Here is a 24,230-nt window from a genome sequence, read left to right as displayed (position 1 = left end):
CCCTTTCGACGTCACGGGAACCAACGCTGACTACGGAGTATTTTTCAGCATCTTCTGTTCTCATTTTAATAGCATTTTTTGTATCAGCTTTACTTTTCCCTTTTTTGTGTGCAAAAAACATTAAGACAGTGTGGGAAAATACTTGAGTTTAATGTGTTTGAAGCTGCGGCTAGAAATTGAAGCGTGTGGGGGCCTACATCGAAGTTCGTGAAGACTTGTCAGCACTTGATCCAGACTGCGCCGGGGAGGAATTCCCTCATTGCCCCGCCGCCCGATTGCCAAGTTCTCCGCTTACTCCTGTGGATAGATTAATCACCGTGTATAGCATAGCCGCGGTGGATCCCACATAGCTCAGCAAAGTGATCAAATCCGTATGCCAGTAACTGCTTAAAACACTCCACATCGATAACTGTGTCCCATCCCTTACCAGTTTACCCCCTCCCAGTATTTGAGTCATCTTGCTGTGTTTGCTGATTGAGTTTTGTGCGACTGGGGAGAGTTTGCAAGTACTATAACAATGGTACGGAGTTCGAGTAACTTTGTTGTTGGACTTCTGTTCTTTCTCATCTTACCGACGAACATCATTGGACTGTGGTGGTGAGTATACTTACACAACATCTTATCGTAAGGAACTTCCTACAATTTTATATTTTGTTGTCCCAGCTTTCCCGCCTTTTCCTATATATAGTTATCCACACTTTCTCTCTAAAGGCCCGCCGAGAGTAGGTCCAACGAAGTGGAAAGGAGGGGAAGGAAATTAATGTTTTTAAAACCAGCAGTGACTAAACGAAGGTTGGATTGTACATAGGACGTTTATACTAAGTAACTGTGGCTCGGGTAAGGGGGGGGGTGCTCTTATAAAGTGGTCGCCTCAACTTTGAAACGTGGGCATATTTTGCGGAAGGGGGATAAACGGTTGTGTTTTTAATAAACGGCAAATGTTTGTGTGGTGATTATTCTTCTCAGGATTGACCAAACTTGTCAAGTGTGTAAACCATGTACCTGGCCGTGTTAACAAACTATACAAGTGTCGTGTATATTAGGTTACTTCCCAAAGGGACGCAATGATACACACAATATGCTGTTTGGATCATGGACTTCTAAGTGTGTACGATGTCGGTTTGCACATCTGAACTTTTGTTCACTTACAAAGCACAAGTCCTCTTAAAGGCAAGACGAGACTTTTAATAATTGTCAAAGACCAGTATCCTTACTTGGTGGATCCTAACCTATGCACTCAATAACAAACATGTGAACATGTTAAATCAATGTCATCGAAGGTGAAAGAAAAACAGATAAGGAACAAAATGTTACATAGAACTGCGTCAGATGCCCGCCATCTTGGATTCAAACATTCGGGTGAACCTACTATTTATATAACTTCAAATAAGGTCATTTCTAACAAAGATATGAGCAGATCTACACTGCTCTTTACAAAGTAAGTTATTTTGGACACAGGTAGAGTAGTAAATTACCAAAAGTGGACACTGCCTTCACCAACCGAATTACATTTTCACATGCACCATCTTCATCTGGTATCCTGTTAAGTTTTGGCTTTTCACAAAATTGTCTCTTAGACATCTGACACTCATGTTTGTTTGTTTGTTTTGTTTGTTTGTTTTGTTTGTTTGTTTGTTTGTTTTGTTTCACCGACGAGTGGTATCTTTAGTGAAGCCATTAAGAAACCACACTGGTACCCGTGCATTTATGTAATAGTTACCAGAGCATAAAATCATGGATCCTTACAATTGCTGCTTTGTCACTCTAGTTGGTCATCCCCCAACCGCAAAATAACTTTTAATTTGATAACAGAACAGTCAATTTTACAATCATGACAACATCTCTGTCTGATTGAACTTTGGAGAGCTGTCCTTCAGCTCTCAATTTTTATTTCGATTGTCAAATAGATTTAAACTATACACGACCGCGCAAATGGTATCTCAAAAGCATGATCACCCAATTTGGTGATATTTTGCCAAGATGGGTGTATGGTGTGTTTAGGGGTAGGAATAAATGAACTCTTCTGTTTATGGGCAGTGTTCGATGAATGCATATTATTATTATTATTAAAAATATTTAAATATTTGTGGTTATCAATCTAATAAAAATTATCTATATGGGATTTGCAAAAGTGAGTAACCCAGACTGTAAATATACAGACGGTGATGTCAGTTGTGTAGGTAGAAAGAACACCCTAACCCACGAAATAATAGGGATTCGAACCAGGGACCCGAACAGCTGAAAGGCTGCAAAGGATATATACCATCTTATGGTACCGAGTAAACTGTCAATGCAGGCAGTTCCAAGGTTGCACAGTTCCAACCAATTAGGGCCTATACACAGAACTCAACACACACACTGGATAAAACGTATCATCCAGTTCATTAAAAATAACGTGTTTTTTTATCGACATTCCAACTGATGTCTGCTCAAAAAGTCAAACATTGCGGTGCCAGACATACCAAAAGTCTGTCACTGATTGGTGGAATGGGAAATATTCAAAATGTCAGTGGAATTAATTTATGGTGCCCCCCCCCCCCCCCATTTTTAGTTGCCGTTTAGAGCTACATACTTCAACGAAATTTAATTTACAAAAAAACAAAACGCGAAAATGAAACTGCCTGTTGTCACAATGTTGGTAGCTCAATATTCAAAAGTTGATTTACTAAACGCAACATAAATTAGCAAGAACTCTTAGTACTTTCATTTCACTTTTCTTAAATAAAAAAAACCGTGTCAGCGGAGATTATTATCAATTTGGTTTTCTGACAAAACACAAATTACTTTGTTTTGTAATTTAAAGACACTGGATACTATTGGTAATTGTCAAAGACCAGTCTTCTCACTTGGTGTATCTCAACATATGTATAAAATAACAAACCTGTGAAAATTTGAGCTCAATTGGTCGTTGAAGTTTCGAGATAACTTTGAAAGAAAAAACACCCCTGTCACACCACAAATTTGTGTGCTTTCCGATGCTTGATTTTGAGACCTCAAAATCTAATTCTGAGGTCTCGAAATCAAATTAGTGGAAAATTACTTCTTTTTTTTCGACAGCTATGTTACTTCAGAGTGAGCCGTTTCTCACAATGTTTTATACTATCAACCTCTCCCCATTACTCAACACCAAGTAAGGTTTTATGCTAGTAATTATTATGAGTAATTACCAATAGTGTCCACTGCCTTTAAAGTGCATTAATCATTTCATCGACATCAAATCATGCTTCTACTGTGAAAAGGAAACGATGACTAGTTGTATTTGTTTTACCCCAAAATAATTTAAGAATTAATTTTCATATTTGTTTGGTGCGTTCTTTCCAAACTCCCTTGTGATCCCTTCCCCCAAATCGTATTTCAATTTTTTTTATCACATTGTTGAAATTCCATACAGCCCAAAACATGTAACTTAGAGTAATATTCGGCCTTCAAACAAACCTCGTAACCATATGGAAATAAAATCAACATAACGAAGTTGATTATACAAAAAGTTCATGTTACTCGTGTCATTAGGAAAGTTTGAAAGATTCCTAATACTTCGCTTCTTGCGTTTTGTACATATTTGTCTTTTTTTTTGCGGTATGGTCCATGAAGCCACGCACATACTGGTAGCAGATTAACTACCCCACCCACAACCTTGGAACACCGCATTAAAACCCCTTATCGCGTACCGTGGACTGTGGGCAATACACTTAACAATTACCATAACAACTTTATGACATCAGGCACATACAAAAAGGAAAAACATTGTAATCATATTAGATTAGTTTTATTGCGGATGTAGTTGCTTTTGGTCAATCGAATACACAGCGGGCCAACATAAAAGTCACACCGGCATGACACGCCGGCTGGAACTATTGGTAAAGTTATTTCCGAACAGGTTGTAACAATTATCTGTAATTGTTTGAGTGGTAGTCAAACCAACAGTTTGCAAATGAACAATGGCAAATTAATTATGTATGTACAAGTGCCAAACTTATTTAGGTTTAAAGACCCTGGACACTTTTGGTAATTGTCAAAGACCAGTCCTCTCACTTGGTGCATTTCAACATATGCATAAAATAACAAACCTGTGAAAATTTTAGCTTGATTGGTCTTCGAAGTTGCGAGATATTAATGAAAGAAAAAACACCCTTGTCACACGAAGTTATGTGCTTTCAGATGCTTGATTTCGAGACCTCAAAGGCTAATTCTGAGGACTCAAATCAAATTCATGGAAAAATTACTTCTTTCTCGAAAACTACGTCACTTCAGAGGGAGCCGTTTCTCACAATGTTTTATGCTATCAACCTCTCCCCATTACCAATTTATTGGTTAGTATATATATGACCCACAAGCTATGCGGAACTTACGCGAAATCTGAGTTTTAAAATAGCAAATATTGTAATAATGATAAAAATTACATTCTAGGTTTACGCGTCCTGGGGGCATTCAATAGGCCCTTTTGACCAAGGTTTAGGGTTCGTTTTAAAAGTAAATAATTGTTTTCTTTTGAATTGGAAAAAAACTACACGTGACCACACCTGCCCAGACCTGATACTTCACGGATGCAACAAAGGCGATTGCCTCCATGCCCACTGGTCGTTGCCTTGGTGCCCCTGAAATGCCCCAGTATAAATTTAATTTTCTCATAATAGGGTGCCCTTGACCAAGGATAAAATGCCTTTTTGTCCTTGCTCTTTCTAGAACGAAGCATGCAGACCTGGCTATTCTCTTTATGCGTTTGACAGGTAAATCAGACCATATCTTCGTCATTTCCATACCTTGTGGGTGTTTTCAAGACAAATTATTTTTTTAGGCCCATGTGAATTGTTGAAGTTCCAGGAAGTATTGATCAGACAATGGTTTATAGTCGAGGGGGGTTTCAGGGTTTCGTCTGATCTACAAGTTGACTTGGCTTTATCCATGCATTAGAGTAATGGCTATTATAGGAAGTTTTCTTACGCCACGGGCTACGCTGCGCTTTAGCACTTTGGGTACTTCACAAGTTAGGGATTCTTCAAAAATCATTTTGATTTAATGGTGAGATATCGAATAAACAACAATGGGTCGAGCTGTTTTGATCCGCCACGCTAAAAGGAGATGGTTCAAATCACGGTATAAGTATTTATGCCAATACGAGATGAACTGTTTGGTAACCTAGGCGTTTCTTGATATCTGAACTAAGAATAGTTGTCCGGCACTGATTATGCTTGACACGAGGACAGAACACTGATATACTCCTATCGGAAAGAGGGGCCATATCAAGGTTAAAGACACTGGACAGTATTGGTAATTGTCAAATACCAGTCTTCTCACTTGGTGTATCTCAACGTATGCATAAAAAAAAAATGTGAAAGTTTGAACTCAATTGGTCGTCGAAGTTGCGAGATAAAACACCCTTGTCACAGGAAGTTGTGTGCTTTCAGATGCTTGATTTCTTCAAAATCTAATTCTGGGGTCTCGAAATCAAATTCGTGAAAAATTACTTCTTTTTTCGAAAACTACATTACTTCAGAGGGAGCCGTTTCTCACGATGTTTTATACTACCAACAGCTCCCCATAACTCGTTCCCAAATAAGGTTTAATGCTAATAATTAGTTTGAGTAATTACCAATAGTGTCCACTGTTTTGTGGCTGACAACATTTTGGCAACAAGTAAAACCCAGACGGCATGCCTTTTGTGAAGGACGTTCTTTCACATCTACTGCCGAAATTGGTTTATATTTTATGATACTACATCCCCGATGATGATTTATGAAGACTTTTACATGAAAACCATACTCCCTCCAGAGCCAGCGGTAATGTCCAATTTTAATACTTGATAGGAATACCATGTTTTTTTCCATTTTTTTATAAGTTACGCAATCCGCTTATTTTACAAACCCTTGTGGTAAATGGCTCACCAACGAGGTGAGACGTTTCATGTCTATCGAGAGGGGGCTCGTGAGATTAAGACCAAAAAAGGAAACGAAATTAAAATAAAAAGAGCACATGACTCAGAAAAGTCCACTACTGAATTCCCCTCAGCACTCTCGATGTTTGTTTGGCTGAGGAATGGATTCAAGAGTATGTGAATGGTGTTGTACTTTTCGAAGGAAAGAAAAAGGAGAGAGTTTGGCAAAAAGATACACATTATAGGACAGAAATGTATTAGTTTATACGGGCAAGTTGTTGTTGGGTGTTCTTTGTGACCAGCCTGACTTTTCCAGAGCTATGTGTATATGAGAATAAAAAATCATCAAGTACATTTTATCTCCAATGCAATGCACACAATTAATGTTGAATTCAGTGTGTCGTACTCCTTTTGCAATGATACTTAAAGGCAGTGGACACTATTGGTAATTACTCAAAATAATTATTAGCATAAAACCTTACTTGGTGACGAGTAATGGGGAGAGGTTGGTAGTATAAAACATTGTGAGAAATGGCTCCCTCTGAAGTAACGTAGTTTGCGAGAAAGAAGTAATTTTTTCCACGAATTTGATTTCGAGACCTCATATTTAGAAATTGAGGTCTCGAATTCAAGCATCTGAAAGCACACAACTTCGTGTGACAAGGATGTTTTTTCTTTCATTATTATCTCGTAACTTCGACCATGAGCTCAAATTTTCAAAAGTTTGTTATTGTATGCATATGTTGATATACACGGAGTGAGAAGACTGGTCTTTGACAATTACCAATAGTGTCCACTGTCTTTAACTGTACAATGATTAAGGACAGAGACAATCCTTAAAAGATCAGTTTGCCCTGGATCGGTCGAGTTGGTCTTTGAAAAGCGTTTGTAACTGTTTGTTATAAAATTGATATGGTTAGAAAGATGTTGTAAAAGTAGAATACAATGATCTGCACAAATATGCCTCAAAATTGCGTGGTTTTCGTTTTACCTCGTCGACTAACACGGTCGGCCATTTATGGGAGTCAAAAAGTTGACTCCCATAAATGGCCGACCGTGTTAATTCACGACGTAAAATGAAAACCGTGCAATTTTGAGTGATACTTGTGTGGATTATTATATTCAACTTTTAAAACATCTTTCCAATCATATACATTTCATAACAAACGGTTTCAAACGCTTTTTTATAGACCAACTCGTCCGATCCAAGGCAACGTGTTCCTTTAAAGATGACCTATCCTAAAATATGTGTTTTTCAGTTTTGTCATAGGACAAAGACCAACATACTTTGTTCATTTATAGAACAGCTATCGCAGTCAATGTCTTATTATATTCTTTATTTAGGGCTGTGGGAAGTCCCCTCAACCTCGACCCCAACAGCATCTGCCGGCGATCGCGCAAGCTCCGGGGTAGCGGCAACAAACAGCATGACATCTGTCGGAGGGAGCCTGAGATCGTGGATGAGGTTGTGAAAGGTACCAAGTTGGCGATGAAGGAGTGCCAGTTCCAGCTAAGATACCATCGATGGAACTGCACCATGGTCGGCAACTCATTTGTCAAGATTCTCAAACAAGGTAGGCATATTAATCCTAAATTATCCGATAATGTCACTCCATTTGGATCTCACATATTATAATTACTACATTACACATCAGCAATTGTTATTATGAGGCGCCTTTTCCCCAAGGTTACAAAGCGCCCACAGAAGATGCTACAAAGATGTTCCAATGTAGAGTGAAATTGTAATTATTTTAAAAAGTATTTATGTGAGTCTTTAGTAGTTTTTTTTAATTGTCGAAGTGAAGTTGCACGGCGAAGATGTGATGGCAATGAGTTCCATAGATTGGAAGCAGCAGCAAAAAATGCTTGTCAACCAGCTTTAGAGACGGTGCGATGTTCAGCCAAGAGGATCTCTGAGGAAGAGCGGGAGTTTTTACGTTTTTGTTCGTTCTTGTAAATTGCATTTTTATGTAAATTGGGGTTGAATTAACCAAAGTGGAACTTGAACCTCCGACCTCTGGATTAATATGCCGGCGCCCTATGTTTGCGGTCTCCCTATTTGTCAATATCTTTGTTCGGGTGCCAGTCAGAAGCCATTCGACCTGAAACTGTCTTGTATGTTCAATTTCCCTCTGTAATAATTTGTCCTTTGTTCAACCCCAAATTAAGTAAAATTACCCAGTCAGTTTTTTCCTCGTGGTTTATTACTTAAATTGATATATAAATACTTGTTTATTTTTCCTGAAGTATTTCATTTAAGTGAGCATAATACAGACGCCCTAATATAAAACAATACACAAAACCATAAGGAATTCCTTCTTGCCCGATATACAAACACACCGACAAACATCTGACATACGACCAAACATCAAGATAGCTCTCTTTTGTCGACTGTCTTCGTATACATAAAATTATTTTGTTCTTCATATCCTGAATATTCTTAAACCATAGATGGAGACCATAACACACACAACTTTCAAAGCGACGAGAGCGTCTAATGGTTTTAGAGCCGACACAAAATAGATTGTGTGGTTTACCCTTTTGAAAAAATTGATGTTTATTTCCACAATATCAGTGTCAGTACTGTTCAAATAAATATCAACGTCTGTTTTCAAAAGAAAGAAAGACGCAAAACTGTCGAACAAAAACTATTAAAGCTACACGCCGATATTGCATCCATAGTATCAATGATATGCCTTAACAATTCCAAAGTCTACAGAGCAAAGATACTTACTGAGAAAATGACAAAAGAAAACAAAGTAGGGAAAAAAAACGAACGAAAACGAAAAATTAGCTGAGCAATAAATAAATAAATAACGTTTATATTATTATAAATTGCTGTTGGTTTTTTGTTTGAATAAGTGGATAGATCGGACGACTTAAAATGAAATTATGTACGTTCGCTTTTTCACATATAGAAACCAGAAAATGTTCCGATGATTTGATTAATTTGGTCTGAAAAAATAAATACACGAAGTCTTCCCTATTATTATTAAAGATGTACATGTATTGTGTACTACATTGACAAACTTTCACTTTGATTTGTTGTTTAAAAAAGTAACACATTTCTATTGATAAGTTGCTTGTCCACGATGAAATAAAAAGAAGAAAAAATCCACACATCTAAACAAAGTTATTACTACAACAAAACCCACACCAAACGGACACTTGTCGAAATAACCAAACAAACCTTTATTTGTATTGCATATTTTTCTGTCTACAATGTCCTTCAACCCTGTAACAGTTGCAAATTTGCCCGGGAGCAAAGCGTGCTTAAAGTACCACATCGTGCCGCTACGACCCACTGTTTCCTAATTTCGGGAAAATTACTCAGGAATTTTCGTCATTTTCCCGGAGACCTTGGGGTCCTTATAAGTTCAAGGCAGACAGAGAGTGAGAGGGAGGGAGTGTACTCAAAACCATAACCCTTTAGACTGGCTTAAAGGAGCTGTTACCATCATCGGTAAACAAAAATAACTGCGAACGGAAAGAAACCAGATTTTGGCAAATTGAACCCGTTTATTTCATAATAATAATAATAATAATAATAAAATAATAATAATAATAATAATAATAATAATAATAATAATAATAATAATAATAATAATAATAATAATAATAATAATAATAATAATAATAATAATAATAATAATAATAATAATAATAATAATAATAATAATAATAATAATAATAATAATAATAATAATAATAATAATAATAATAATAATAATAATAATAATAATAATAATAATAATAATAATAATAATAATAATAATAATAATAATAATATAATAATAATAATAATAATATAATAATAATAATAATAATAATAATAATAATAATAATAATAATAATAATAATAATAATAATAATAATAATAATAATAATAATAATAATAATAATAATAATAATAATAATAATAATAATAATAATAATAATAATAATAATAATAATAATAATAATAATAATAATAATAATAATAATAATAATAATAATAATAACCGTATTTATAACGCGCCTTTTGCCAAAGGATACAAAGCGCCAGGTATTAGTACTGCAAGGAGTGGGGCGAATTTTTGAGATATAAGACCTAATCCTTAATCACCATGTGATGGTTTACAAGGTGCTATGGTGCAATATGTTGCCAATCCAGCCAGGAACACCGGGACGAACCCCTTCTCTTTTCGATAAGTGCACTGGGTTCTTTTACATGCGTTTACACAACACACGGGACCAACGGCTTCACTCCCTCTCACTCCCTCTCACTCTCTGCATTTTTGTTTTTAACCTAAGTGTTTATAAAATAAAAACGCGTCCGTCAGATAGATTTACAGAATTGACAGATACACAAATCTTGTTTGCCAACATCTAAACTTGTTAATAGTTTCTACAAAGTTTCAAATATTAGCAATAATCCCCATTGTACACCAAACAGACCGTGACTTTTTGTCATTCCAGCCCAATTCTGATTACATTGATTTCGAAGAAAAAGAAAAGAATACAAAATTGACCGTATATTTTGACAATCTACCAATGGCGCATCAGTCACTTTAACAAAACAACGCAACCCGACGTTGCTGGTCTAAAATCATAAAACCCGTTAAAAAAAAAAAAAAAAAAAAAATCACAATATTTGTCTAGTCCGCTGAGGTGTGATTTTTTACAACACAATGATGGAATTTGGAATCTTTTGGGAATTTAACCCTGTAAAACCTTGACATTCTAGCCAGTACGATGTAATTGTGTTGTCAAAGTATGTGGTTTACGAGTTCAAAGAATACACAAGGTCTTGAGTATATAGTCCAACCATGTCAATCTTGTTTACATGTTGAAATTTGTCATTTTTATTGATACGTTGGGTTGTTTAGCTCAGTTGGTGAAAGGTTGCTTCAAAAAACCGTACAGACACTCAGAGCGCATTTTTTTAAACCCTTTTTATAAAAAAAAGCAATGTTGAAACCTTACACAAATCTCAAAACGCATTATCATAGTTCGTAGGACAACTCGAAGTACTTTAACTTTAGCAATAGAGCAAAGCATAGTTGCAAGAAGGTGGAGACCCTACTAGCGGCATATTAGTAGTGGATCTACGCAACTTTCTCGCCAAAGGAAACCCAGTGCGCTAGCGACATCGTAGGCTATAATAGCAATTCAGGGTCGTATCACAGGATTACGCTTGATTAACCCATTGGCACAGAACCCATAAGGTTCATGTTGCAAAGGGCACGCCCGTTCGTTGTCAGAGCCTGTAAAGACACTTAACACTATTGGTAATTGCATTTCTACCTCCATGGTAATTGTCAAAGACCAGTCTTCTCACTTGGTGTATCTCAACATATGCATAAAATGATTAAACTGTGAAAAATTGAGCTCAATTGGTCGTCGAAGTTGCGAGATAATAGTGAAAGAAAAATCACACTTGTCACACAGAGTTGTGTGCGTTTAGATGGTTGGTTTCGAGACCTCAAATTCTAAATCTGAGGTCTCGAAATCAAATTCGTGGAAAATTACTTTTTTCTCGAAAACTATGTCAGTTTAGAGGGAGCCGTTTCTCGCAATGTTTTATACCATCAACCTTTTCATTACTCGCCACCAAGTAAGGTTTTTTTTAAATAATAATTATTTTGAGTAGTTACCAATAGTGTACACCTTTAAGCTTATTATATTGTTTTATTGGGGCACCTACGGGGCAGAGCAGTTCGCGTGGCCCTTTTAGCCCTCTACCCACTCCGGAGGGGTTGGGCCTACCCTAAAAGTCCCCTCAGAATACTCCGGAGAGTATCCTGTCCTCGATACCTTACATCTGTCAAGGTCGTGATCACGTGATGACCGGATTTCCCTTCCAGTGTCGCTTGGCATTGTGGATGTTATGGCTATTGGGCTTGTTTATGGTTTAAGGGCAGTGGACACTATTGGTAATTACTCAAAATAATTATCAGCATAAAACCTCACTTACGAGTAATGGGGAGAGGTTGATAGTATAAAACAGTCTGAGAAACAGCTCCCTCTGAAGTGACGTAGTTTTCGAGAAAGAAGTAATTTTCCACGAATTTGATTTCGAGACCTCAAGTTTAGAACTTGAGGTCTCGAAATCAACCATCTAAACACACACAACTTCGTGTTGCAATTCATTATTATCTCGCAAGTTCGATGACCGATTGAGCTCAAATTTTCACAGGTTAGTTATTGTATGCATATGTTGATATACACCAACTGTGAAGGCTAGTCTTTTACAATTACCAATAGTGTCCAGTGTCTTTAAGGGAATAGTTCCTTCTTAATCAGCTAGGTATCTTGTCTTCGTACGATGAGAGACTCATTCGCTGCTCGCACTATACTGTACACTTTGTCTTTTAATGGTAATATTTATTGAGGTAATAATATGGAAAAGGCAAGGCCGTGTACAAAGCAAACCAACCGAACAAACAACAAATAACAGTATTTGAAGCTGGCCTGAACGAAACTCCGTGTATTATTATTAAAAGGCACTGGACACTATTGGTAATTACTCAAAACAGTTGTTAGTATAAAAACTTACTTGGTAACGAGCAATGGAGAGCTGTTGATACTGAAAACATTGCTAGAAACAGCTCCATCTGAAGAAACGTAGTTTTTTGAGGAACAAGTAATTTCTCACCATTTTTTTTGAATTGTTTTCAAGACCTCAGCTGAGGTCTCGAAATCAAGCATCTGAAAGCACACAACTTGTGCGATAAGGGTGTTTTTTCTTCCATTATTCTCTCACAACTTCGACGACCAATTGAGTTCAAATTTTCACAGGTTTGTTATTTTGTGTTAAAATACACCAAGTGAGAAGACTGGTCTTTGACAATTACCAAAGGTGTCCAGTGCCTCTAAACGCTCCAGAAATATTTGGTGTTTTTCTTATCTCCGTAAAAGAAGAAGAAAACAAAATCAAAACGGCAAGTTTTAGTGATTTATTCCCAACAATGATATGACGAATGAGGTGAGTGACCCTTGCTAGCATACCATGAATATCACCACCTCCATAACGACCCGCCGAAATGATTATTGCACGGGGACTGTTGTGTATTCGCAAGCCAGATCATCTGTTGGCAATTACAGATCGGTTGCCGTTTGCGATTTTCCGTGTGGCAACTTTTACTTTTGAGAGGGGAACCCGCTACGGACCTCCTGATTTCTTGAAAACAAAAATTGCAAACTAAACCATTCACACTGCTGCCATATTATGTGTGGTATCCTGTGTATACAAGTGGACATTGCGTTGTAGTCATTAAGGGCACAGGACACTATTGGTAGTTACTCAAAATAATTATTAGCATAAAATCTTTCTTGAGTAATGGGGAGAGGTTGATGGTATAAAACATTGTGAGAAACGGCTCCCTCTGAAGTGACGTAGTTTTCGAGAAAGAAGTAATTTTCCACGAATTTGATTTCGAGACCTCAGATTTAGAATTTGAGGTCTCGAAATCAAGCATCTGAAAGCACACAACTTCGTGTGACCATGGTGCGACAAGGGTGTTTTTTCTTTCATTAATATCTCGCAACTGCGACCGATTGAGCTCAAATTTTCACAGGTTTGTTATGTTATGCATTTGTTGAGATACACCAACTGTGCAGACTAGCCTTTGACAATTACCAATAATTTCCAGTGTCTTTAAGGGCACTGGACACGTTTGGTAATTGTCAAAGACCAGTGTTCTCACTTGGTGTATCCCAACATATGAATGAAATAATAACCCTGTGAAAATTTGGGCTCAACTGGGCTCATTCAATTTGGATGAGAAAACTCATGCAAGAAAAAAATCACCCGTGTTGCATTACAGTATGTGCTTTCAGATGAATAAAAAGACTTCAGCTGTACTTTATCAGTTGAGTGAGAAATTACCTCTTTCTCAACAACTATACGTTACTTCAGAGGGAGCTGTTTCTCACAATATCAACAACTATCAACAACTTTCCATTGCTCGTTACCAAGTAAGTTTGTATGCTCACAATTATTTGAAGTATTTTCCAATAGTGTCCAGTGCCGTTAAAGTATAATTTAATCGAAAGGGTTGCAGACTGGTTTCTTTCCGGTCTCTTACTGGTTATGGCTTTTGATTGGATGGGGAACTAGACGACTGCACTGTGGTAATTGCGTAAGATTGGGATTAAACGCAGCAATTGACGTTCATGCTTTGACTATACAATTTGTCTGCCTGTCACAATTTATTGTTAAATTTATGAAACAAGTAATCGTCGTGAAAACTGTTCGTGTGGATTTCACAAGGCTTTGCACAGCTGCAGTAATACTACCAGGGCTCGATTTCACAAAGCACTAAGGTTCGTCTGAGGATGGGCTGTCAGTATCACCATAGTGGTTTATATTGTGACATCATTGTGACATCACACTTAGAAATCAGAAATTAAGAGTGATTCACAGTTACGATCAATCTTAACTCTTTGTGAAATCAGCAGCCGATTTCACAAAACGCTATAGGATTCCTATCTAACTCGTCCTAAACTTAGGATGGGTTCAATGCGTCCTAAACGTCTATGGATACAAAATTTAACTCGTCCTAAGTTCTAAGATTAATCCCAAGTTAGGAAGAGTTTGGTGAATTCGGCGGCTGGGCATTAAAGTAGGCATATAACCAGTTTCCACACAGTTCCTTACTATGTTTCAACAGTAAACGACCTTTCTTATGATAGCATTAGATTTTACAAGAAGGAAACAAAAAGTACATGTAGGTCGTCCCAAGTTCAAATCTTAAATCTACATCCTCGGGCGATTTTATGCTACACTATCCAACTACATGTCCTCCCGCGGTGATCCCAACCAGCATTATAACACCACGGCACTCACCGAGTCGTGACCTAGAAACCTGGGCGGTGTGTCATCGACTGGAGCTCGCTCGAGCATCCAAACCCCGGGTCCGGGTCTACTGGCGTCCGTCCCTAGCAGTTATTTGTTTATTTATTTCACGACCGACTGATAATGCACATAATATAAATTCGGACATTTTGCGAATTGGGTTGCGATATGTCTTAGACTGTAATATGTGTGTATAATTTATGGTGTGTATAATATCACGATGAAGGATGGGAATCTGACGTGGCACGCGCCGTCAGTTTGTGGCTGAAGAACGGCAGGGAGGCTCGGTGAAAGGCGCTGAGTTTCCCCCAACGTTTTTACGCAGCACAGACACACACAAAACCACTTGGTAAAATTAATTGCACATACATGACTGCAAGCTTTTGCGACTTAAATTTAATCGTTTTAGTCGTTGGCGCATTTTCTTGAAAACTAATTTGATTCACTTTTTTTGGCAGAGGGCGCTGTAGGAGGAACGACATGACGTCATGTGTTTTTAAGCGTCGTTGGTAGACTAAAGCATTCCTGTGCGTCATTACCGATACCCCCTCCCTTAGTGTTCATACACCACTTTCACGATTGAGTTGTTTCCCTAATAACCCAAATGACAATGACCGGCTAGACAGCAGCGGAGCGACACCAATAACCCTGCCGTAAATCATACATTACAGCCGGACCACCAACCCAGCAATGACATGCTTAATAAGAACAAAATTCCCGGAGTGAACATTCTCTTATGAACCGTAGCAATTTCATATCGGGTAATGCGGTGGTGTTCCTCGTCTTTCGACGCCCAGTTTTCCGGGTGACACACAGCCTTGTCGCTCGGGGAAATATGCCTTCCTCCCCCCTCAATGTTTGTCCTGACATGGGTCACTACCCGTCTTCGGTGTAAACTCGTAACCTTCATTTTTCAGTTTGTTTTAAACATAACCGCTATTACTACTTAACCTTTTTTCAGCGTCAGAAATGAGTGTCAAACCATTATGGTTTGTTGGATGTGTCTGGTATTTGACGTGTTTAGAGATTGCTTCCTGTTAGAATGTACGTCATAATGTCCTAGTTTCACATTGTCCAATAAGGTGAAGAAGATTTCGACGGGGTGGAGCGATGGGGATGGAATGGGAACGAGGTGGTGGTGGTGGGCAGGGGTATTTGGCTTGAAGTGGGGGGGGGGGTACACATTTGGTCCTAAGTGACTTCATGAAATGAAACAATAATGATGCTCATCATTATATAAGCCAGAAGATGCTTCATCTTATAGAAGACGCTTCCTCTAAAAGTACCATGTTTGGTAAATGAGGACTGCCAAATATAATTTATGGACGTTTCGTTTCAAACTGTACAACTTGCATAGTATCTATAAGAAATACCCCAGTATGTATTTGTCTTTCTGTTTCGAAACTAAAGTCACTGTATCTATAGGTAGTAACAAGTATAACCTGAGATAGTGTAGAGACAGAGGGCGCTGTAACAGTGATGATATTGATGTTCGTATTTTCAGCAATTTGTAATTTCATGAATTATCTCAAAGAGTTGTTAGCTCATTAATTAATGCCTTTTACTGGAATGTACCGACAAATATGAACAATTTTACAATGTATAAACACATTCTTGATGTTTGATATCTCTTTCTACCATTCAGGTGGTAAGGACCACATGATGCAATGTATTCAAAATAATTGTATTATTATGTTTTGATTTCATGTTGGACTGTAGATACGCCAGAGACGGCGCTTGCCAACGCTATCACGACGTCGGGCGTCGCGTTCACCGTCACCCAGGCATGTAGCCTGGGTGATCTACTCCAATGTGGGTGTGCAGAGAGCACTAAATCCAGCGACAGCCCCGGGCCTGATGGGTCTTGGGAATGGGGTGGTTGTGGTGACAACATTGAGTTTGGCTATACCAAGTCTAAAGAGTTCATGGACACACAAATACGGAGAAGAAGTGACGTCAAGACGCTCATTACGTTGCATAATAATGAGGCTGGTCGACTGGTGAGTAACGAGTAGATCGTGTCCTTAAGAATACGTGTAGATCATGACTATGTCCCTAATTCAGCACCCCCTCAGGTTTTCCCTAAGAACCACATTTTTCTATCGATGTTGCATGGATGCGCGAATAGGCAAAACATTATAAGATTTGGTATGGCGCCTATTCACTATAGAAGTGAAGTATTTTATTAATAATTGTAGAAAACACAAATCTAACGTTATTTTGAACGAATTATATTTTCCGTTGATATTTTTTTTGACTAACGAGTTATGTGGGGAGAAAAGCGTTTTTTTTAATAATTGGTTGGTTGGTTAATTGGTTGGTCGGTGGGCTGGTTGGTTGGTGGGTTGGTTGATGGTCGGTGGTTGTTTTGGGGGGTTGGATGTTTGTTGTTGTTGTTGTTGTTGTTTTCTCTTCACAATCCCAAAACTTTAAAAGATGAAACTATCTATACAAAAATAAAACACACAAGAAGGACTTTGATAACATACCCGACAGTTTGGGAAAAACATCAGGTTCTAATCCCATGGATGAACAGCATCTCAAAACCAACTAATCCCATTTAAATTAATTGTTGCCCAATGTTTGTCTTGGTAACTGAAGTCAAAGCAAGAAATAAGTTTGAATGTAAAACACCTGTAAATACTAGACACTTTGGTACTGAAACGTTTTATTCATTACAAGATTAAAACTCTACCTTTATAAGACACCCTTTGTGTTCACTTAAGCCGCTTGTTTCCTAAAATGCCTGAGGTTTGATCAACATGTGAATGTTTTGTCGCGGCTTTTCAGCCCTTGTCTTGGAAAATGTTATTTTGAGAGATCACCTAACAACTCAAATCTCTCCACATTTCTAATCTGATAAATCAAGTAGTTTGGTATGCTAATCTCCACCGGTCGCTGTTGTTGAAGATTGGGCCACCATAAAAGCAACGGATGCTCTTTTTTTGGCGGGTCTTTTTGAAGAGTTGTTGAGATTTGCCGTATCCCCAAATAAACGATTGGTTGCGAAGCAATTTATACGACACTACAAAAGGAGACAGAAGAAGTGTTTGTTTGACACTCTATATTCTGGTTTTAACGACACGATTTTTTAATGTTGTAAACAACACGAATCCTATTGTTGTAAACAGCAAACAAATGTCTTAAAGACTGTATCTGTGGCCGCCTTTTATACAACAAGATTTAATTCCACCCTTGAAGTTTCAATCCCACTTTATGTTGCATTGTAAGACGGGATGATCAGTGGATCGAAACACGTGCTGAGAGATTGACAATTCCCTGCCCACTGCCTTTCTTACTTGAAGAGACATTGTACACCCGGAGGTGCAACAATAACTTAACAAAATTGACAGTCATGTTTGGTTCTATGTCACTTCTATAGTATTTATGTAGGCCTACGTAATGGACTTGAATAACATCGTTTTGCTATAAAAGGCGTCTTCCTATGCTATATATTGGCACATAAAAATGTAGATATTCATATGGTTTTTTGTTTACTTTAAACTTTGAACACACATGCAGGAAATTCCACAAGACTAACAGAAGCAAAGATGAAATAAATCAAACACAACGACATCACTTTCCTTTCAAAAAGGCACTGGACAAGCATAATCACTTATACTTGGTAACAACCAATAGAGAGCTGTTGATAGTATAAAACAATGTGGGAAACAGCTCCCTCTGAAGTAGGTAACGTGTATTTGAGAAAGAAGTAATTTCTCAGTAAAATATTTTAATTGATTTAGAGACCTCAGCTGAAGTCTCGAAATGATGCACCTGAAAGCACTTCGTGTGTTTTTTCTTCCATTACTATCTCGCAACTTCGACAACCAATTGAGTTCAAATTTTTACAGGTTTGTTATTTTGTGCATATTATGTTGAGATACACCAAGTGAGACGACTGGTCTTTGACAATTATCAAAGGTGTCCAGTGTCTTTAAGATAAATCTGTTCGAGCACACCACGTGAATGTGTGCGAGACTTGCGCAGACTATTTGAATAACTTCTTGGTTTGGTTGTTTGCACTATTTGCTACACCTTTGATGTGTGGATTGATTTCATTTTACTGTGCTCCGTGAGCGATTTGTGTTTGTCAAGAATGTTTAACAGTTCAACCCATTCCCGAAAACAAATCTAATTATTTATTGCTACAATAATACGAGCTCAAACCTCCGCACATTAAATCAATCAAATTCACGCGAGACTGTTAGGCAGTTTGAAACATGTTTACCTCAAGGAAATTAATCCAAGGCCCACAGGGGGCGTGTGTACTTCTTGACTAGACTTGAGTTCGAGTCGGTTGCTGCTATTTGAACGAGTATGGTCCCGTGCAGGATTCTGACTGAGAAAGAATTCTAAACGAATGTAAATTAATTGTAAATTTCTACTTCTGTAATGTTCTTCATTCTGCACAAACGTGAGCAGCCGTCGATTTCATCAAACTCTTTCTAACTTGGGATTAATCTTAGGACTTAGGACGAGTTCAGTTCCGTATCCGAAGACGTTTGGACGAATCGAACCCATCCTGAGTTAGGATGGATTACTCGTCCTAACTCGAGATAGGATTAATCCTAGAGTTTCGTGAAATCGGTTGCAGGGCCTTTAAAGGCAGTGGACACTATTGGTAATTACTCAAAATAGTTATTAGCATAAAACCTTTCTTGGTGACAAGTAATGGGGAGAGGTTGATCGTATAAAACATTGTGAGAAACGGCTTCCTCCGAAGTGTCATAGTTTCCATGAATTTGATTTCGGGACCTCAGATTTAGAACTTGAGGTCTCGAAATCAACCATCTAAACGCACACAAATTTGTGTGAATGGTGTTTTTTTCTTTCATTATTATCTCGCAAGTTCGATGACCGATTGAGCTCAAATTTTCACAGGTTTGTTATTTTATGCATATGTTGAAACACACCAACTGTGAAGGCTAGTCTTTGACGATTATCAATAGTGTCCACTGCCTTTAAAGAATGTGTTGTATGGTAGTCTTCGAACAAGACGTTAACAACACGTTGTATGCGATGGTCTTTGAGCCACGAATGTGGTGACTCCCACAAAAGAAAAAAAAATGGACGGGGTCCAAATCTGCCTGATTGAGGAGAGAATTACGACCGGCTGAAAATGAAGCAGCGACAGGTCATTTAGATATTTATGATTTGTTTTGGCTTTTGTTAGATATGTCTGGCGCCTACTTCGCTTCGACCTCAATCTCCGGGGGGAATTCGTCTTCAATTCTAAATAATTATCCAAGAATTTCTGAAAACTTCAAAAACAATATAGCCTTGGGACATGGCGTTAAAGGGGAGGTTAACAATTTGCAAAGACTAACATTTGAAAGTTGGCTTCCCGGCGAAACATCGGTGGATTTTCGAAGATAAGGAGCAGCTAAATCAATCAGTCGATTGATGACAATAGTTCATAAATTAATTCAGTGTTAACACTTATCAATAAATACAATAAAACTAATCCCCATCACAAAAAAATAAAATAAAAAAATTACGACTAAAGAGCGGTGTATTTTGTTGTTTTGCTTGGTATAAAGAATAGTTACGAATACTTCAACAACATATACAACTTATCTGACATGCAAAGTGATTAGTGTGCTGAAATTGTTCTGCGAGTTAAAATAAAATTTGTGAATTTTTGTTCTAGTTTTTTTTAGCTGTTGCTATTTTCTCATATCAACTAATGGTTGGATAGTGATGGACACAGGAAGTTTGAATTTGCATTTTATATGAATTAATCTTTTATTATGTTGTAGCCATCTTGGTTTCTACTAACTCCATTCAAATTATATAATAGTCTGAACTTGTGGATTTAACAACAAATCCTCATTAGTGCGTACGGGGAGCTAGACAAGAGATGGTGGAAAGCGCACAAAATAATATCTTTAAACACAAAGTGTAGGCCCTATGGGTTTGCCTCAAAGGATTTTATAGAGAAATTATACATCATGTAAATTAAACATATCATAGAAATGTCTTACTGCAAAGTTGTAAAGTGATTTGGCAAAAAGCTGGGGTCCACCTTATTGCGCACTGTAGTAAAGCGATGCCATTTCGCAAGAAGCAAAGCTTGGAACACTGTTAGGAGAAAATGAACTTTCGAAAAGTACTTTTCCTAGTTTGAAATTGATAGGGCTTCTGTAACCAAAAATGCCATTTTGAAGAGAGATAAAGAAGGGAATCTACGCATACCTTTAACCACCATAGCGAAAGTGTTTACTTGTTTTTGAGTCATCGAAGGCTATCACGCAAAGGCCCAATAAAGCTGTCTTCGCTTTGGACAAGTGAAAGTGGTTTACCCAACTCAACTGTTTTAAAGAGTGATGTTAAAATGCCATAGGCTGGACATAAACATGATTGAATGCCCAACAAAAAGCCGGCCAATAATAACAGATTGTACTTTTTGTATCCAATCTATTTGGCGTTGGTTTGAATCCCTGATAAAATGCAATTTAAGAATTTCGAGCCTTTTTAGGTTGTTTTAAAGAAAGTGTTCCTCAAACTTTGAATGTAATGCTGTACACAACAAATATAAACAAAGATCAGTAATCAATAGACTGCATAAGTTTTCCGAATACATTGGAAAAAACCGTAGACCTTATTTTGCATATGACGTCATTTGAGTAGAGCGCTCTCGACTAGAGTTAAAAAGAAAGTTACTCGCGTTACTCGCTTCATCACGTTTCCACACCTCTTTTCTTATATCCTCAACTCGAATGACAGTCGTGGTAAGATATTAAAATCAACAATTCGGAGATGGCAAGACTGAGGGGGAAATTTAAATTTTCCCCCTAACCTAAAGGTTCAGTCTACCGATAAAAATATGTAAAAAGGTACGCCTACAGACACGCAATATACATGTACACATGGGGAGAGGGATACAAACTTAAACAAATATATAAATAGGTAAACAATTTGAGTTGCATGGGTTGAGCTAAGAAGAAAACTAGTGTTGACTGTTGTTTGTAAGGGGTCATCTCTTATATTGAACAGAAATTTTGATTCAGTTGTGGTTTGATTTCAATCTAATTTCCTGTGGTGTCTTTTGTTTCAGGCCATTAAACGATTTATGCGGCGAGAGTGTAAGTGTCATGGATTGTCGGGTTCGTGTACGCTGGAAACATGCTGGGAAAAAATGCCGTCATTTCGTGAGATTGGTTCCCGCCTGATGGAGCAATATAAAGGCTCGGCAAAGGTTACCGGCGGTAACGATGGCGGCACCCTCATCCCGGAAGACTCTACAGTGAAACCCCCTTCTGAATTGGACTTGGTATATTCCATGGACTCGCCAGACTTCTGCGAGCCAAACCCGAGGACGGGTTCACTCGGCACGGAGGGGCGTCGGTGCAACAGCACCTCCATGGATGTTGGAGGATGTGATATTTTGTGTTGTGGTAGAGGCTACGTGGAGGAGACGGTGATCTTTCAAGTGAACTGCCGGTGCCGATTTCATTGGTGCTGTGAAGTGAATTGTGATAACTGCACTGTGGTTGCAACCATAAACAGATGCAATGGCTACGACAGATTTTGAGATACCTTAGAATAATGTTGCTACAAGTACAACAAAAACGATTTCTCGTTGTTGTGTCCTACGACTTCCAAAGCCCCTCCCCCCCCCAAAAAAAAGGCGGACCGTTTCTATAAACTGATTATAAGGAAGGTGGAATGACGTCACCATCCATTGGGTCTTGTTTTTTACAGGCAACTTGGGGGCAACCGGATGCAGTGAAAACACGACCACTTTTGTTGCACATGAGAAACTGTTTACATGTAATTAACTTTTACGATCCCAAAGAATAATATGAAAACATTCAAAATGTGAATAGAGTCTCTTCTTGGATTTTTTATGTAAACCTGCCTCTTGTGGAACGATGATGGTCATTCAAGACAAACTATAAAGTGCCGAGTGTCGCTTAGAGGCTGGAAGTTTCCACAAAAATATCTTTAAACGATTTGGAAACATTGTGATGATGGTTTTCGGTTGTGAAGGAGACGCAAGTGTCGATATGATGGGTGTGGTAATCTCTTAATGTAAAGGAGTGAAAAACCACTCGTTTTGTCCGCCACACCACTCTCGCAAAGAGCAATATGGTGGACAACTCTTTTTAGAGTGAAAGACAGGTATTCAATTTGGGGTTCCAATTTCACTCAAAAAGAGTGACACAGATTGACTTTCACCCTCAAAGGAGTGAAAGTGACACCACTCGGGCAAGAGGGTGAAATTTTCACTCTTACATAATAAGAGAGTAGATGCACAAACTTTGCATGCATACAATTTCAAGAACTTTGCTCTATTTAAGTCTTGTTTGAAACTTTGCATGTTGTTAGTGGATAAATAGGAAGAAACTGTTAATAATTGGTAAACTTGCTGGTGCAACAATGGTACATCTCTGGTGTGGGAGTTCTGGAACTGAAGACGAACAGAGTATACTGCTCGAAACGTCGATACCACACCGGCACTTTTCAGAGCCAACACTCCCACAAAAAAACCAAAACAAGATTTACACATGGTTGTGTACCCGGATAGTTTCTTCCTATTACACTCGATTTGTTCATTGAAGCTTGATTCCACTGCAACGGTTTTGATGTTGCTGCTGCCCTACCTAGCCTTAAATCAAGACGCACGCGGCGGCGGCACCCCAAACGACACGCAAGAAAAAAGACCGGCGTTACTTTTTTTCGTGCGTGATATTGGGGGGTCGTGCTTGACATCAGTGCCACGTGCGACTTGTCTAAAGGCTACTGCTGCCCATACTCTGTTACTGGAAAGGGTTTTTCAAATGACAAGTGGTCCCCGTTGATTCCTGTGTTTGTTCCCCATAGAAAGAACCGTCCTCAACTGGATCGGTACGAGATGTGGGAAGAAGGAAAAGGTGCCACCTTTATCTTGCTGCCTCCATCTTGGTCATGTTCCTCGTATCCAATAAAAATAGTAAATGCTTATAATAATCATTTTGCAAATAGGAACCATACTATTTTGTTCTTCCAGCCTCGGTTTGGTAACATTGATGTCAATGGGAGAAAGTCAAGATGGCTGCTCCATGATAAAGGTCTCTTGAGTGGGCATTGGCAACCCATTCTGTAGACCGTTATCATGGTGCAGCCATCTTCAATTTCTCTCATTGATATCAGTGTTACCAAACCGAGGCTGGAAGAACAACATAGTCTGGTTCTTTTTTTCAAAATTATTATTATTATCGTTTCGTACTTAGACTTGTACAAAATTTACGAACATTTGAAGAAACGCGAAAATTGTTGTTGATGCTGTTCTTGTGTGTTCTTATTTAGGTTTTTAGCAAATGAATTGAGCTAAATATATCCGATTTGACATTGCGTCACAAAAAGAAACGAAAACCTATGAATAATGATTTGTGTTTATGTTTGAAGGCTGTAAATATGATGTTTATAAAACGATTAGAAATAAATCTGTATGCGTCCACCTTTTAGCACGAACGTTTTAAGATGTAAAAATATTTTTATATCATTGAATATAATTTTGTAATGTCCATAGTT

The 24,230-nt window shown here is 38.0% G+C and overlaps 1 protein-coding gene across 1 annotated transcript; it reads left to right on the top strand.

The window, feature by feature from the left end:
* The first annotated feature begins 517 nt into the window (after positions 1-517).
* Positions 518-22,315, top strand: LOC117291831 (protein Wnt-6-like). The gene is made up of 4 exons (XM_033773762.1): positions 518-597; positions 7,217-7,446; positions 16,431-16,711; positions 21,772-22,315. Exons 1-4 carry the CDS (start codon positions 518-520, stop codon positions 22,246-22,248), a joined length of 1,068 nt encoding a protein of 355 aa, XP_033629653.1. The 3' UTR covers positions 22,249-22,315.
* The last annotated feature ends 1,915 nt before the right edge of the window (positions 22,316-24,230 follow it).

This window comes from Asterias rubens, chromosome 6, assembly GCF_902459465.1.
Source record: "Asterias rubens chromosome 6, eAstRub1.3, whole genome shotgun sequence".
In the NCBI taxonomy this organism is placed as follows: Eukaryota; Metazoa; Echinodermata; class Asteroidea; order Forcipulatida; family Asteriidae; genus Asterias; species Asterias rubens.
The sequence above is the reverse complement of the archived record's forward strand: the minus strand, read 5'-3'. Positions and strand labels throughout refer to the sequence as shown.

Bases quoted from the DNA above. Each gene is read 5' to 3' on its own strand.
- LOC117291831 (XM_033773762.1), top strand. From the start codon at position 518: ATGGTACGGAGTTCGAGTAACTTTGTTGTTGGACTTCTGTTCTTTCTC. The intron at 7,447-16,430 runs GTAGGCATATTA...GTTGGACTGTAG, and splicing joins TGTCAAGATTCTCAAACAAG to ATACGCCAGAGACGGCGCTT. The intron at 16,712-21,771 runs GTGAGTAACGAG...CTTTTGTTTCAG, and splicing joins ATAATGAGGCTGGTCGACTG to GCCATTAAACGATTTATGCG.